The following is a 15,610-nucleotide window of genomic DNA, read 5'->3' on the forward strand; positions in this document are numbered from 1 at the left end:
ACCGTGGTAGGGTCATGTCAAGACAAGACCCCTTTCGCCTGCTTTGCTGATCCAACGGCCATCCGCGGGCCGCCCGAGACGACGCGTGGTGCACGTCGACTGGCGGAATCCCAGTGGGGCCGTGGCGTGGAGCAGTTGGAAAACGCGTTTCGGTCGGGAGGGAATCCGATTGGCGGGTCCCACTTGTGATGTTTGGCTGATGTCGCGTTTGGGCGTCTCTGAGGCTGAGGGGGGTGGGGTTCTTTTTGTGGGTCTCTGTCGTCGGGGTGTGGAAAGGGCGTCAAGATATCACCAGCGAAGGGAGCTCAGAAGAAGCAGACGATGAAAACCCTTCGAGTGGGTGTCCAAAGGAACAAAAGAACTCTCTCTCTCTCTCTCTCTCTCGATCATCAACTGTACCTTCAAATGCAACTGATGAGGAGAAGCTTTGGAATTGTTCGCCAAGTTAAGCACTAGGCAATAAAATATACACAACCATGTGCGCAAAAGCCATCAGCATTCTTCACTACCGAGAATAAGGATGACAACACTTTTGTCTCATCTTTGAGATCAGGTTGTTTAATGCAAGTGGAGCCATAGAAGATGACACTGCAGCAATTAAGAGATGGGTTTTCGATATCTGCATTTATATCTCAAGGAGATCAGCTTTAGCGTACTTTCATGCAATTCAATACTCCTCCAAAGTTTGGCTTCTGTTCAAAGCTGTGCCTGCACACCTTTGCATGATTAAAAGTTTCATCAGGTGATGGCCACAAGGCGTGTACGCATTCCTGTAGTTTATGATCCATTCGTCGGCTTCAGGATTAGAATACTTGCGACGAATGGAGTGTGTGGTTGGAGCCTCTTTTATCCTCATTATAGTAGTCACAAGAATCTTTGGAATGGATCACACGTCAGTGGTGGAGGATCTTGCAATGCCTTCTTTATTCCATATGGAAATTGCAGTGAGAGTTTATGCGCAAGTGATTCCTCCGTAGAGAACAAACTTATATGCTGCGATACTTTTACTTTCCGTGAGAGACGATGTCTCAGGGCTAATGTATATATATGTTATGTTGATTGCTTAGCTTCATCTCATGCCTTAATGGTTCACATGCTTCATCTTTAAGCTCCATTGATTATATGCATTTGTCCTAATATTATTAATCTAGTGTACTGCTACATCCAGGAAAGTCCTCGGGAGTGATTTGCTCAACCCTAGAAATCAGGTAATCATGTTCTTCTTTCATAGCCATGCAAATTAGCGTAATCACGGAGGGATGAAATGGCCTCTCAAGTTTGGCATAACATTAGAACATTTCTTGGTCGTGGCTTGACATGAGTGGAAAATAGACACAAGAAACAGAGAATAGCAAGAAGACAAACTCTTGTAGGGCCACAGCAGGATTGATTTATATAGCTGTTTCCATTACCCATTGCAAGTTGCATATATGGACCATTTTTCTCTTTCTATGATTGCATTGTCTTTCCAATGAGGTTTTCTAGTACTTGATCTTTGTTATTAATCTTCTTTTTCTATAATAAGCTGCACTCATGCTTACACAGGTGCTTAGCTGTTAGATGAGAATGCACATGTCTTACTGTATTTTATGTTTGTGGTAGCTTGGAGAAGGAGAACATCTTAAATGCACAACAAATCCTGCATATTAATCTTGTAAGCAAATATGAGCCCAAGTTTTTGAAGTTATCTGTGGATTAATCTGATCTTCCCATTTCCTCACTGATGCAATGTATAGATGCAAGAATACAAAGAGTTGAAATTTCTTAGATCAGAAGGGATGAAAGGCACAAATAAGCATACATGAAAGCAAATTATTCTGAACATCAAACATAACCCAAGCTTTGATGCTCAACCAACAATGTATCATAGGAAACTTGGACTGGGCTCACATGGATAAATCACCAAAGACAATGATGATTCATAATATGACTGCAATCAGATGCTTGCCTGCTCACCTTAGTTTTCATATTCATTAGTTCAGCATGATTTGTGGTTAGGAATGGGTTCTGGGATTCATACATGGAATGACTTTTATTGTAGACTCAAATGTGTTCCACTAAATAAGCATTGCATATGATGAGGATGGGGATTCCAATGCCACCACTGTGAAGTTTCTATCTGGACAAATCTAGACTCAGTCATCCCATTTGTTATTGCCCAATCCTTATTCCTAATCACCATCTAACACCTGTTCTTCAATCTCTAAATCCATCCCTACCATTGGCTTTGGGTTATGTTTTGTACTATGGTCATCATTTTTACATTGGAGTTAGTAGTAACAGCTGAAGTGAGACTACTACTGTCAAGTTGTCGACTTGAGCACTGAAATATTTCCCTGTTCCTTTACGAATGAGTCATGTAAACCATCCACTTGCCCAGTTTCATTTATCCCAGATTCATCTTCTGTTGCCCAGATATTTCGAGTCTCTTTAAAGGTTCTCTTCCAAAAGATGGAGTGCAAAAAGGCAGACTCTTCAGAGCATAAGCATCATCTTAGTATTAAACTTAATTTGCTACAGATTGCTGCCCAGAGGACATGATATGTTCAGTCAGAGAGGTGTGATGGGCTTAATTAAGCTAAAGTTAACAGCAGTCTTATAAATTAGTGTTAATCTTTGTCTGTTTTACGATGTGACACTAATCAAGGATGTTATAATCTTTCTTACTTAACGGATCTATTATGATACTGGTGAGATTTAGTCCAATAGTGGCTCCATGATACGCTCTGTAGCTTTATCTTTTTATAGTCTTCTCCTACTTGAGTTTCTCATCCTATTACGATCCAATCTGACGAGATAATTAGTTTATTAATTATGTTAAGCATGAATCATCGGTTCAAAATGCTTAAATTAAAATTAATAATAATATATATATTTCTATGAGTTAATCAAGATGTTACATGTATCAACTTAGCCCTACTTAGGTCTATTATAATAAGATTTAAAATTTATTGAAGCCTTCGCTTCACGATCGAAATGAAATGATGATCTTTTTGACTTCTAATCGTGATTATGTTGACTTTTTTCCCCTTCCACATCTCCTGATGGACGACTTAGTGGCCTCTTTTCCCAACCCAAGCTTTTCTGTCCACTATGCGTGCACGGGGGGCAGATACGGACGTCGAGATACCAGTAGCATTCGGCCAAACTCAACTATGTCAATCTTACCTTGTCAAAGTTCTCTCATGACACGAGAGACGTGCGTGCACTTCTTGCAAACAAGTCACGTTTTTGTTTCCAGGACTGATCACTTTCAGCCAATGCCTGTCTTAGTTCATGAGATCTTCTTTGTAAGGTGGAAAGCTGGTGGACGAAGAAGGCGATGAACACCCAACAAAAGTGATTAGTTCATGGAAGCGAATGCATGTCTCCATGCACAGCCCTAGTGTTGGCCGGCAAGTGATTCTGGATGCTCCACATAAGCTTCTCCTATCCATTTGTCGGCCACATGTCGGCCTTCGATAAGACAAACGGTCCTACTTTCTCATTGACATCTCTTCTCCCTTCATCGGGCAGCCACCGAATGGATTTGTTTCCCCGAACAAACACCTCTCCTCACCGACGGAATGTGCAACACTGTCAATCAACAGAATGATGATAAGACCGTAAGGCATCTGTTCTTCATCTGATCTCTTAGGTATATATGTTGTCCTCTCTTTTGTCCATCTGTCATCCATTACGATGACTGGTTGATGTTCGCATGATCTGCTTAGAGAAACCTTCACGCTCGTTCCGACTGTATCTTTTAGAAAGAGATCGCCGTGACTGTGGAAGCAGTATTCATTTAGAAGATTGACATCCTACAACCATGCAGATTCCTTATCTCTACTCTTTTCATTTTTGCTCAAGGAATTCAGATCTTGATGGGAAGATTTATATCAGATGACAATTGGACACTGCAAGTCCCTTCGCGAGAAGGTAGTATATATTCGTAACTGGCAGTAATTAAAGCTTGTCAAACTGATGGAGCAATCAAAGGAACTCAAAGTTGTCAATGATCAATTCATTACCTGAAATGTCTGCCTCGAAGATCTAAAAGACAGCCATGGAAGTTGAATCTGCACATACACATGAAATGATGTGGAAGGAGTCGGTAATCCATATTTATCTTGTCAACCAAGGAGTTTCCTTAAATTAATTCTAATCCATCAAAGTCAGCTTATTATTCTCAGATTTCCTTCCGACATCATCTCATACTATTCTCTACATGATTTATGTTGATTTCTTTCTGATTATTTGTGTATTTATTTTTATAGATTTCTTTCATAAGATCAGAATTACAACTGTTTAAGTGAAGTGAATCATCCAGATAAAGAAATAACAAGATGTGATCTAAATATAATTATGTGGAACCTTCATCATCCCCTAACTTGTTGGAACCATAGACAGAAAGTCCAGTGTTAATAGTAAGAATGAGTAGATATTCTATGTGAATCCAATCTCATATACTGTTGACTTCGTATCAGTTGTAAACCCTTTGCACCGATCACATCTCATGTGGTGAGTTTTAGACTGTCTTCCACTTGTTATTCTTAATCATTTAAAGATATGCATCCACGAAAAGGTGCAAATGGAAAGTCTTGTGAGAGAAGGTGCGACGAGGAGAGAGAAGGGGGAATGTAAGAGATTAATAGCTGTGTGGGTTTCTTTGAAAGGCATTATCTCTCTCCCTCTCTCTCTCTCTCTATTCCCTTGCCATCTTTTTCGGTAACTCCATTTAAACTATGAGATCAGTCCGTCCTTCCAAACTAGGGAGATAGCATTCAATCTCTTGCCATGCATGCCTTCTCACTTTCTCTTTATATTCATCAGGAGAAGAAGGAATTCTCCAAGTAGTCCAATCGTTCATCTTGTAGATCTCTCATGGACGTCGGCCCTTCGGAGAACTCGGGGGTCATGGAAGAGGAAGAGGAGGAGGAGGAGGAGGAACAGAGGAGGAGAGAAGAGAAGAGGGAGGAGGAAGGAGACAGTACGCAGCAGCTGATACGGAAAGACGAGTCGAAGACCAACTTCTTATTGGATTTGGGTCTGTCGGCCAACGATGGATCGTCGTCTTCATCGCCCCTGCTCGAGCTCAACCTCATCGGTTCGCTCGGCTGGTCGAATTCCGAGCCGCCGCCACCGGAGGAGGCGGCGTCGCCGGAGTCGGAGCCACGGGTGTTCTCCTGCAACTACTGCAAGAGGAAGTTCTATAGTTCGCAGGCGCTCGGCGGGCATCAGAACGCGCACAAGCGCGAGCGCAACCTCGCTAAGCGCGGCGGCCTGGGGCTCGGTGATCATGCCGCTGTCGGTTACAGGCTTTCGGAAAGCATGGGGAACCTGCCCCTGCACGGGTCATACGCCGGCGGGCCGCTCGGCATGCAGGTGCACTCCATGATCCATAAGCCATACATTGGAACAGCCGCTGGTTTGATGTACGGGCGGCATGGGTGGCTGCGGTCTCCGATAGCCAACTCTCAGCCAGCCATAGGACGGTTGTTGACGGAAGAGTTCTACGGCGGAGGAAGAGCACAGCCGGCGGCCAAGTTCGAGGAGGCGATAGCAGCAGCAGCAGCGGTGGGTGGGAAGCACTGGGTTGGCGGCGGCGGCGGTGGTGGTAACCACTTGAATCCTAGACAGGAGGAGTTGCCTAAGCTTGACTTGTCCCTTAAACTCTAGAGCAGCAGTTGACTTGACTGTATAGCTTTCTAATGCTTTGATTCTAATTTCTCTCTCAAAAACAATTTGCACACTGTGCTACTTCATGTTCAGTAAACTCTTTCTACTTTCTTCTGACTTTTGATCTTTGTATAGAATATAATTGGTTGCTTTTAAATTGATTTTTTTTCTTAAATTGGGTGTTCTTTATAGTTATATTGGATTAAGAACAAAACTGGAGGGGGTGAATTTTGAAGGAGACAATTTATGATGCTTTGATAGGAAGTAACTGATGCCACATCCAGAAAATTTATAACTGGAATGCCATTAACCATTTTCTTTTTCTCCATTAATCACTCCACATTCTGCTGTTATCAGATCAATATATGACTTTTAGGGTTGGATTAAGTTCTAAGTTTGGCTTCACTGATTGATTTAGTCATTTAGGGATTACATATCATGTTTTTTCTTTTAATGTTTGAGGGGAATTTAATTACATGAATAGCCAAATCTCATATATTAAGGCATGCATATGAGTGATGTTAGTTTTTATTCTTCTCTCTCTCTCTCTCTCTCTCTCTCTCTCTCTCTCTCTCTCTCTCTCTCTCTCTCATCTTGCAATATTCTGTTTCCAATAGTTTCAGATGTGGATTCCTTTTGTTGGCAAGATTTGTTTGATGCAGCAATTGTGGAATTAGATCTCAAAGAACCAAACAATACTTTGCTGCAAAGGACTATAATAATAAGAACAATACTGTTGAGGATTATAATGTTTAATGCCATAAACAAGACTAGTGCAGGAACTGTTGGCATCTTCCAACTCTGCTATGTCATGTCAATATCAAACAAATGTTAGCCGCTTGTGTATGCCTATGACTTCCTGTTAGCCATTCTCTTGAGCAAGAATGCAAAGTAGTTATTTTTCTTCTTCCAAGAACTGGGAAGACATGGTCAAACAGAGATTGTGTAGCAGTAAGGTGGTAATTCCCTGAGTCTTGAAGAGATGATCCTTTTGGACAAGACTGGCAGATAACATATCCTATTCTATTGACTCTAGCAAAAGCAAACAAATCACACGAGTAGGCATCAATCATCTGATGGGACAGGAAGAAACTAAGAAGCTTCATGTGGTAGCATTGACTTGGTCAGCACATGATATTAACTGGATGAGCTATTATCTGCTCATTCATATCTACCCCTCAAAATTAATACAGGATTTAGTATATAATCTGCTCATTCATTCAATCTGAGTGTACATCAAACTAGAAGAGATGGTTTGTATAAAGAGGTACAAATTCTCTTCACATTATTCTACTGCTGCCATAGTCCACAAAGCATTCTGGATCTATAACTGATGAGGTATTCAGAAAAAAAGACTTGCATATACTTGGCTTTGTTCTCTGTCTTTACTTGTCAAAAGTTCTTTGACAAGTGAGTGTCCTTCACATGAATCTTGGTTCCCTAAGCACAATGAATTTATCTTCACATAATCTCTCAAAGAAACAGTGCTCAAGAGTTGAAGATGTTAAACCCATTATATAGGTCTGGAATACAGCAGTTGATTCAAGAATGCTGATCACAGAAGATCACAAAATGGTACTGGTATGTATAATAAGGGTTTCCATCATGCAGTTCAAGAATTTGAAGTAACTCAAATTTCCTTTGCATTTTCTGGAAAAAAAAGGTCCTGATACTTTATAAGCAAGCCATACTATTTTATCTTCGGTGATGAAACCACCCTGCGTTGATTTCTTTCACCCAAAATAAAACAGATCTTCTATGAGGGGTTCATTTCATCTCAATTCTACCAGTGACTAAATTCATTTAAAAGTTATACACGATGCTCGCTTATGCAAGTGAACAGAAAAAAAAATATAAGGGCATCAACAAGAGAAAAGTGTAGCCTTCGGTGCTACTAACAAGCTTGCTAAGGTGATTGTCATACTTTGTGTGATTAGTGAGCAGAAGATTTTTGATTCACACATGATAATGGCTCGGTGACTCTCAACGTACCCCCGAGTTCAGTAGGAACGAGAGGAATGAGAGAGTGAAGCACATCAGTTATCAGTGGCCTGTAACTTGGTTCTCGCTGCACACACAGTACAGCTACAGCGGCAACCTGCACCATGACATGACATTCATGAGCAACGAACCGAGCGGAGAGCGATAGGGTTTAGCTAGAGAACAAACTTGATATAGGTGTTTCAGATCCATTTTGTTCCTGATCACTGGATCAACTATATTCGGAAGCCTTGATCTGTCAGTGAGCTGAGGCATAGCCTGAAGACAGAAGCTATTGTTAAAATGTTGATTACTTGCTCAAGATATATACACAAGCATCGATATTTGTGTAATAATTTAAGCTGAGGAACCATACCCATGTGACAAGTGATTGGCATTGCGATGGTGCAGTTTTCTCAACCGGCTTTCTACCCATCAGAAGCTCCAGCAAAACAACTCCAAACGCATAAACATCACTCTTCTCGGTGAGCTTACCTGAAAAATCAGAGTTAGTTGTGCGCCAGATAGCTGGGCTGTTTCATGCCTTTTAATTGTATATAGTACCATGTTGACTGTAAAATATCAATATTCAAGTTTACAGATAAATTAGCAGAGGTAGAGAGGTATGCTGACACAAAAATGGAAAATATCACATACCATCCAATAGATACTCTGGAGCTACATAGCCGACAGTGCCTGAAAGCTTTATGCCACCTTTGTTATGGTTCCCGACAGTCACCGCAAGGCCAAAATCTGAAATCTGTATCCAAAAGGAATTCATTTGATCAATGACATTTTATTTAGTCAACAACAATGTCATTGATCGAGTTATGCCACGTGAACCTTTGCATTGAAGTCTGAATCCAGAAGAATATTGGAGCACTTAAGATCCCTATGAATCACTGGAGGGTTGCAGTGCTCATGAAGATATTCTAATCCTCTGTTTGACACCATTGCAGGAAAAAGAGAAGGGTTCAGAAATAGATAGATGCAAGAAGTAATTGAAACAAAGACAGTTTGAATATCGTTGTGTCATCACAAGATACCTTGCTATATCAAGGGCAATTTTTACTCGAATATGCCATGTTAAAGCTGATCCATGAGTTGGTCCTGCAATCGTATAAACACCGAAATTAAATTAGAGCTTCAGATTTTATTGTCATGATATAAATAACTCACGATGAGATAGGATATAGCTGTACCATGAAGTTGTGCTTCCAGAGATCCTTTTTGCATCAATTCATATACAAGAAACCGAGCATCCTCATGCACACAATAACCAAGAAGAGATACTATGTTCGGATGACAAATTCTTCTAAGCAAATCCAGCTCATTCTGGCAACACAGAAAGCAAATATTAAAAGCTAGAACTTTTCGCCAAAACAAGAACCAGAACCGAGAAGGAGGTTCTCACCTCGAATTCTCTTTCGCAATCCTGTCCCCCACCAGATAATCTCTTCACTGCAGCAAAGACTTCACCATCGAAGCAAGCTTTATAAACAAAACTGAATCCACCTTCCCCCAAGATATTACTCTCGCTGAATTTGTTTGTTGCCAACTCTAACGATTCATAGTCAATCACACTCATCAGTTCTTTCTTTGACACCTTCGAGGAATTGAACTTGCCCAAAATTGGTCCAAATGGTGTCCCTCTACCAGCATCTGCATCGTCCAAAGTTCAGAACACCAGCAGCAATTAGATAGTGATTCTATCAGAGACCAGTACCGCTACAGAACCTGAGCTTTCAATGTCCTCTGAATTAAGAGTTTTGCGGCTCCTTTGCCAAAAAATCCAGGCACAAACTGTTGACGATACGATCGCTACCACCGCAACAGAGGCAAGGATGATTGCCACGATCAGTTCCTTGTGGTAATGGTGATGTTGAATCCGTACGATGATTTGCATGGCTGCAGTCAAAAGGTTAGCATTACCGACATATGGGATTCCATTCCACAGAAGGAGGATGATACATGATGAAACCAATGGAAAACGATCCTCATAAAAATCAAATCTTGGAAAGAACATAAAAAAGCTAACTAAAATAACTTCATTACACATTTTCTTTAGAGATCAGAAGACCGAAAAGAAACCTCGACCTCAAAAAAGCAACAACTTTTCTGTAGTATCAGCTAAACCGATGGATCGAAACGAGAAAAGAAGCAATTTTGTCTATTTAGTCCTTCAAATATAGAACTAGAAAGAAATTATCAGAAGTAGCACCTGCAGGAGGCGGTGTGAGAGACGACGGAGACAGAGAGATAGACCGGTTCCAAGAGGAAGCATTGGGGGAAGGAAAGGGGGAAGCCATGAATGGCATTTGGGCATCGACGAGCGCAGCCAAGAGAAAGAAGCCGAGGATCCAAATGGGACAAGGAAGAGGAAGAGGTGATGGCCTCCTCATGTTTCCTCCCACCGTTCAAGGAAAAAGGATAGCGAGCAAAGGCCTCAGGAGATCTCCAGAGGCACAGGGGAGGATGGAAAGGGACCAAACCAAGGAAGCAAGCACGGAATCCAAATACCGAGCAATGGCAACAACCCACACTACTCTCTGAAATCAACACCAACAAACGCAACAGGATAAAAAAACAACCCTTCCACTTTGGTAAATCTTGGTAGGATTTTGGGATCCCCCAACAGATCTTTTCCAGATTAATTTAATTTTATTTTCCTTGGCTTAAATGAGTGGGAGAAAGCGACAGTGGCTAATGGAGAACGGGAGAACCCTTTTGATCTTGGCGTGGGGGCAGACAAGGACTCAATCATGTGGCAGTTGCCAGAAAAGTAGAAGGCAGATAGATTGAGATAGACAGAGAGGAGGGCAGCATTTTGCATGCTGGATAACATCTTGACCGATTTGCATCCTTAGTCGTCTACTGGCCGAGTAGTACAGTATGTGTGAATGGTTGATGTCTCCACCGGGATCCAATGAGCTCATCATCATCCCTCCGGTACATCATTAGTTGCACGACTCTTGCAGCACTCCCCCGACCCGGTTGTCATAGTACTCATTAATTTCATTAAATTGAGGGGATATAATTTGAAGTCCAAAAAACCAAAAAACCGTTTGGGTTTAAAGCTGGTGCTTATTTTAGGGGGCGAATAAATGGAATATATTTCCCATTAATTATTATATCATACTTGACTATTACTTCTTTCTTTTTTCCTTCTTCCCAATATATACATACATGAACGGATTAAATGGGCCAATTGGCCCCGACGCATCAAATTCATTACCGAAAATACGGCCACGTAAGTAAAGCATAATAATGATAACAATAATTAGGAAGTAGCCTAACCCGAGGTAGCGTCGAGATGGGGCCCTAAGATGATTCCAAATCGTTTACCGGACACCTTGGTTTGATGTCGATGCCATTAAGTTGGCCGACATGGCAGACATGGTGATAATATTTACGTTTAGGCCACATGGACACACCTTTACCCCCGGCCAATGGCAGTGAACCACGATAGCAGAAGAGTACAGAGTGTGCTCCACCATGACCGTAAGCTTTCGATTTCAATGATGGTGGGGTTCGTGTACTTGGTGATAATATTTACGTTTAGTGCTTGCAACTGGAATTACCTGCAGACAATAATTGCAGGCAAAAATAGTTGGTCAGATAATATGAATTCAACTGCTTTTATTCGCAATGGCAGGTTAGTCTTCTTACATGTGCAGGAGGGCACGGTACGAGATGCTGCATCTGCGTGGACACAGCAGTCACTTCAGCGGTGGAGGCGATCGCCTGCATCTGTCGTGCGATCACGTCCTGCTTCGATACAGCTCCTCATGATCCAACCATGAGGCAGCTGCTGCATGATTGTGACTACGGACAACACACAGTATGAGGACAGAAGATTAGGTGATGTTTCATCGTCCCGTCATTACCCAGATGGCGACGCTCATTGTGCACTCACGTGCAGGTTAAGGTCTGCAACTGGCGGGTCAGCTGTTGAATCGAAGGGGCCGGCAGTCGGCATCCTGTTTTCAGCAAAAATCTTGTGAGATGTTCAAGCAGGGTGAAACCGTAAGAAAGAATTAAGGGCTTCCATGGCAACTGGCCTGGTTTCAACACAAATGACCGCGTTGCCTTGAGTGTATCATTCTGGGGGGGTGCGGTGCAGATCAGCAAAGACGAAGAACCACTGACCATCTCTGCAACAATGACAACCTGTAGCATTATGGAGGGAGAAATTTAGCATTCAATGGCAGTAAAAAAAGCATCAAGTATGATGTCAAGTTGAATCAGTTTAATAATCTCAACTGGAACGCCAATAAAATCCACATCAACGTTTCATAAGAAAAAACACTGACACTAGCAATACAAGTCAACTGACAATTGGGCACAGACCTGCACTGTGTTTCTTAATGGCAACGTGGATCCAGTTCCTCGGTATGGCACCACATTCATTCAACTATGTCTTGCTCCACAATTTCATCAATGACCCCAGTTGCAGCAGTAGACAAAGGTGACGCTTGTTAGGGCAGAAATTTCAATATACCTCAGAGCCCATGGTCAGAAGTAATTGCAATTCCAAGCCAAGGGTCTAGCTCTTCCACTGTTCTCCTTTTTCACTGCATCTCTTAAAAACTGCAATATTAGTCATTTATTCAATAATTAGATCAAATACATGAAACTCGGTCCAACTGAAATTCTTGGTATAATAGACATTCTTTTTTTCTAATTGAGTTCACACTAATTGTGCATTGATTATGTGACAGAAAACAAAATGTTCAAAGGGAAGTAACATTTCCCTCAAAAATATTCAACTTGTATGCCTCCACGATGGATCTGCATCTCAGTAAATGATGGCGTACATCGACAGTCCACAAGTAGTATTTCCACATCTTCATATTTATGAACCACTTTGTTAAAATCCAACCACTCATCTTGTTACACAATCCACAGCTGTATCAACCATGATTCTTTATATAGTAGTGGTTGAATATATCTTACATCTCTTTCTCCTCTAGGAATCTTCAAGAGGTTCTTCACTATGCTACAGATTTGACTGATTCCATCATAATGGTCATAGCAGCTACTGTCGTATACTGAGAATCAGAAATCAAACAGTTGGTTTGAACAGAGAAAAGAGCTTCTAAAGAGGTTGGCAAGAAATACCTATAGTTTCTGCAAAAAAAGACAAGCTTACTTGACCAAACTTTCAATTATGAAGGCTCATCGAGACGGCACATACAAAGCTACACTGTCAGCCTATATAGAAGACACTCCCAAAATAAGATTGCTATAGAATGTGAAGGTACATATAGTAGCTGCATACCTATCAAATATTTTGTGATGATTGATAGAACACTAGAACCATTACCCACACATGGCCCGGAGAACAGTCAATTCAAAGACAACTAAGATAAATACAGCTGACAATTATTTTCTCCATGATCTAGAGTATAGCTGATGACAGTTGGATCATGTTACAAGTACTTGCCACAATCCAAGTCTCCATACTTATTGATCCAATTGAAGTTCATGCAGATACTTCTTCTCACTTGAACATGATCAATGGACTGTTCCAGATGTACAACAGCAATTCTCTAACAAGGATCATTTCGGAAAGCATGTAATTCATGCATTTTCCGAACATGCCTCTCAACGTAAACAAGTGCATCTAACACTATCATTATATCGAAGATTTGGGAATACACACTAGATAGAGGGGTACCTGAGGTTAAAAAAGGTGGCAGAGTAAGAAACCACAGATTTCACTGAGTAAAGACCTGTTCATGGGTTGGGTCTGGTTTGGGCTAGATCCATATCAAGAAAAATTATACATCGCTAGACTAGACTTGGTCCAGAATATCAGGACCTTTTATATCATGACCAAGAACAGTCATATATTGTTTTTTATTAAACCCAGGTAACTTGACTATTTCTATTTGAAAGATTCTCAAAATCAATCCCAAGGCACTAAAGTTTACATACACAAACCTTAAATCACAACACCCATCTAAACATTCTAACAAGAGCAAACCTCTCACCCCTGAATACCAAGTAGATTCCTACAACCCATGGCTTCTTAATTCGGTTTAGAAGTGTCTAAAAAAAAAACTGTTTTTTTTCTTGTTTTAGTTTGAGACTTCGGGGTCTGAGTTGTTTGTATCATTTTGAGCGTGGAAAAAAAATGATCCGTTTAATTTCCTAAAACAAAGTCTTGGTTACGTAAAAACCATGACTTCAACTCGAAAGATGGAAAATAGCTGGAGTACCAAGAACCTACGAATTCCAAATTGAGAAGCTCAGTTACATGAAAACCATGACTTGAAACTCAATAAATGGAATTTTAACCACACACAGCTCAAATACCAAGAAGCTTTCTTCTCCAAGTTGAGAAGATATCAGAATCAACGAAATAAATTGGGAGAACACAGTAATAACAAAACCTCGACGCAATTGAGCAACCCAGACCAAATTCACCCACGGATCCTAATCTTTGCCAAAAGGTTAGGGCAAACAACCTACAGAAAGATAGCACCTTGAGGGGAATGGTGTGCGGGATGGACTCATCGATTGAGCCAGAGGACCATGTGGGTGCCGAGCTCGAGATCCACAACGGACGTGACGACCTCCGCCACCATCCTTGTTCTGGATCTTTCCGCCTGCCGTGGACGCATTCTTTCTCCGCTTTCTTACGCCTGGAGCTCGATGTTTCTCGCTAGGGTTTAGGATTAGAATCAGGATTTTGGTATGCGGTGGCGACAAGAGAGCCGAGTTCGGATGGCGTTGATAACGCAGGCGGTGTAACGCAAACCGAAACGTCGCGGCAGACCGACATAATACCGACAAATTACATGCACGCCACACACACTAATAAAACCCATCAAAATATTTATTGAATTTATCGATTTTTTTATTATTTTCAAGTTGCACGAATCAATAGTTTTATTTCATATTATTTATGAAATCAAAATATTTATTAGTTTCACACTGTAGAAGGGTCGTGCTAAAGCTGACGTGGTTGCGTTCTTGGACACAAAAGAAAGTCAACCCACGCAAAATGAACACGTCGAAACAAAATATAATCCGAAGCAGAAGCCGAGCACACTTACGTACCTGCGTCCATGCCCATGCATGCACGAGAAGCCATGGCGGCGGACTGCTTGCCTGACCTTTGTGTTCTTCGATCTGCCGTGGATAGTTTTAGCGGTCGATCCTACAGCCATCAGAATGAAGCTTCTGAAAGAGACAAGAGAGTGCTCTGCCATGGATAAAAAAGAAGAAGAAGAAGAAGAAGCTCCTGACGAGGAGTATCCTGTTTAAAACACCGTACAAGTTGAGCTCTGGAGGAGGAAGAAGGAAGACGGCAAGAGTCTGATGCTAATAGCAGAGGGGGCGCACCAGACGCACACAGCGTGGCACGACCGGAATCGTTGACTGTGGTCGTACCAGGCGGTGCGAGTCTCGTGCCACCTCTCCAAAGACTTTCTCCTCCGTTCGTCTCAGGACTCTCCGTCATAGGAATAGGCAATGATCACAAAGCGAGACAAGACAACCCAGGCTGATCTCCAGAGCTTATCGTCTCATGCTATTTCAACTTCACCGTATTCCTCCGTACCAGCCCATGTCCATCCTCGATCTCCAACTCTTTTCCCCTCTGCTACTAAGAGGGAGTGGAGGAAGAAGTATATTTATCAAGGCATGCATGGAACAGGACGATCCCTTGTGATCAGATCACGATACAGACTGGGTGAACGTACATGTCGGCCGGGCGGCGCCTTTTTGGCCTGGAGAACGACCGAAGCCCGCGTCTCGCCCGCCGCGTGGCCGTGTCTGGCCTTGACACGGACGGAGCTGAATCTGCAACATGTACAGGTGAATCGGCACGGTGCGAGGGGCCAAACGACGTGGCCGTGGCGGAGGTCGGAGATAAGTGGGAACGAGAGACGCGACGACAAGTTGGAAGTAGATGAGCACCCAAGCTCTGCAGTCTTGGGCGGGGCTTGACACGCGCCAACGT

At 42.1% G+C, this 15,610-nt stretch overlaps 2 protein-coding genes across 7 annotated transcripts; one reads left to right on the forward strand and one right to left on the reverse strand.

The window, feature by feature from the left end:
• Positions 1-3,116: 3,116 nt before the first annotated feature.
• Positions 3,117-5,825, forward strand: LOC135612561 (zinc finger protein 1-like). The gene has a single exon (XM_065108998.1). The coding sequence runs from the start codon at positions 4,864-4,866 to the stop codon at positions 5,656-5,658; it is 795 nt and encodes a 264-aa protein (XP_064965070.1). The 5' UTR covers positions 3,117-4,863; the 3' UTR covers positions 5,659-5,825.
• A 1,603-nt stretch (positions 5,826-7,428) lies between these two features.
• Positions 7,429-14,420, reverse strand: LOC135598144 (probable receptor-like protein kinase At1g80640). Of its 6 annotated transcripts, none has more exons than XM_065091702.1 (14): positions 14,129-14,420; positions 11,989-12,212; positions 11,700-11,808; positions 11,308-11,618; positions 10,936-11,219; positions 9,376-9,546; positions 9,053-9,300; positions 8,841-8,973; positions 8,685-8,748; positions 8,482-8,578; positions 8,296-8,398; positions 8,015-8,133; positions 7,828-7,917; positions 7,429-7,756 (listed from the first exon to the last, which is right to left on the reverse strand). In XM_065091702.1, exons 6-14 carry the CDS (start codon positions 9,542-9,544, stop codon positions 7,592-7,594), a joined length of 1,188 nt encoding a protein of 395 aa, XP_064947774.1. In that variant the 5' UTR covers positions 9,545-9,546; positions 10,936-11,219; positions 11,308-11,618; positions 11,700-11,808; positions 11,989-12,212; positions 14,129-14,420; the 3' UTR covers positions 7,429-7,591. The 6 variants fall into 6 exon arrangements, with proteins under 6 accessions (XP_064947774.1, XP_064947771.1, XP_064947766.1 ...); XM_065091699.1 differs by having other exon boundaries at positions 11,989-12,228; XM_065091694.1 differs by having other exon boundaries at positions 11,989-12,689; positions 12,791-14,420.
• Between the last annotated feature and the right edge of the window lie 1,190 nt (positions 14,421-15,610).

This window comes from Musa acuminata, chromosome BXJ1-2, assembly GCF_036884655.1.
Source record: "Musa acuminata AAA Group cultivar baxijiao chromosome BXJ1-2, Cavendish_Baxijiao_AAA, whole genome shotgun sequence".
Classification (NCBI taxonomy): Eukaryota; Viridiplantae; Streptophyta; class Magnoliopsida; order Zingiberales; family Musaceae; genus Musa; species Musa acuminata.

Coding starts and splice junctions, on each gene's coding strand:
- LOC135612561 (XM_065108998.1), top strand. CDS start 4,864: ATGGACGTCGGCCCTTCGGAGAACTCGGGGGTCATGGAAGAGGAAGAG.
- LOC135598144 (XM_065091689.1), bottom strand. CDS start 10,040: ATGAGGAGGCCATCACCTCTTCCTCTTCCTTGTCCCATTTGGATCCTC. Junction 9,301..9,375: donor AGAGGACATTGAAAGCTCAG/GTTCTGTAGCGG, acceptor TGGACGATGCAG/ATGCTGGTAGAGGGACACCA. Junction 7,918..8,014: donor GCCAATCACTTGTCACATGG/GTATGGTTCCTC, acceptor TTCTGTCTTCAG/GCTATGCCTCAGCTCACTGA.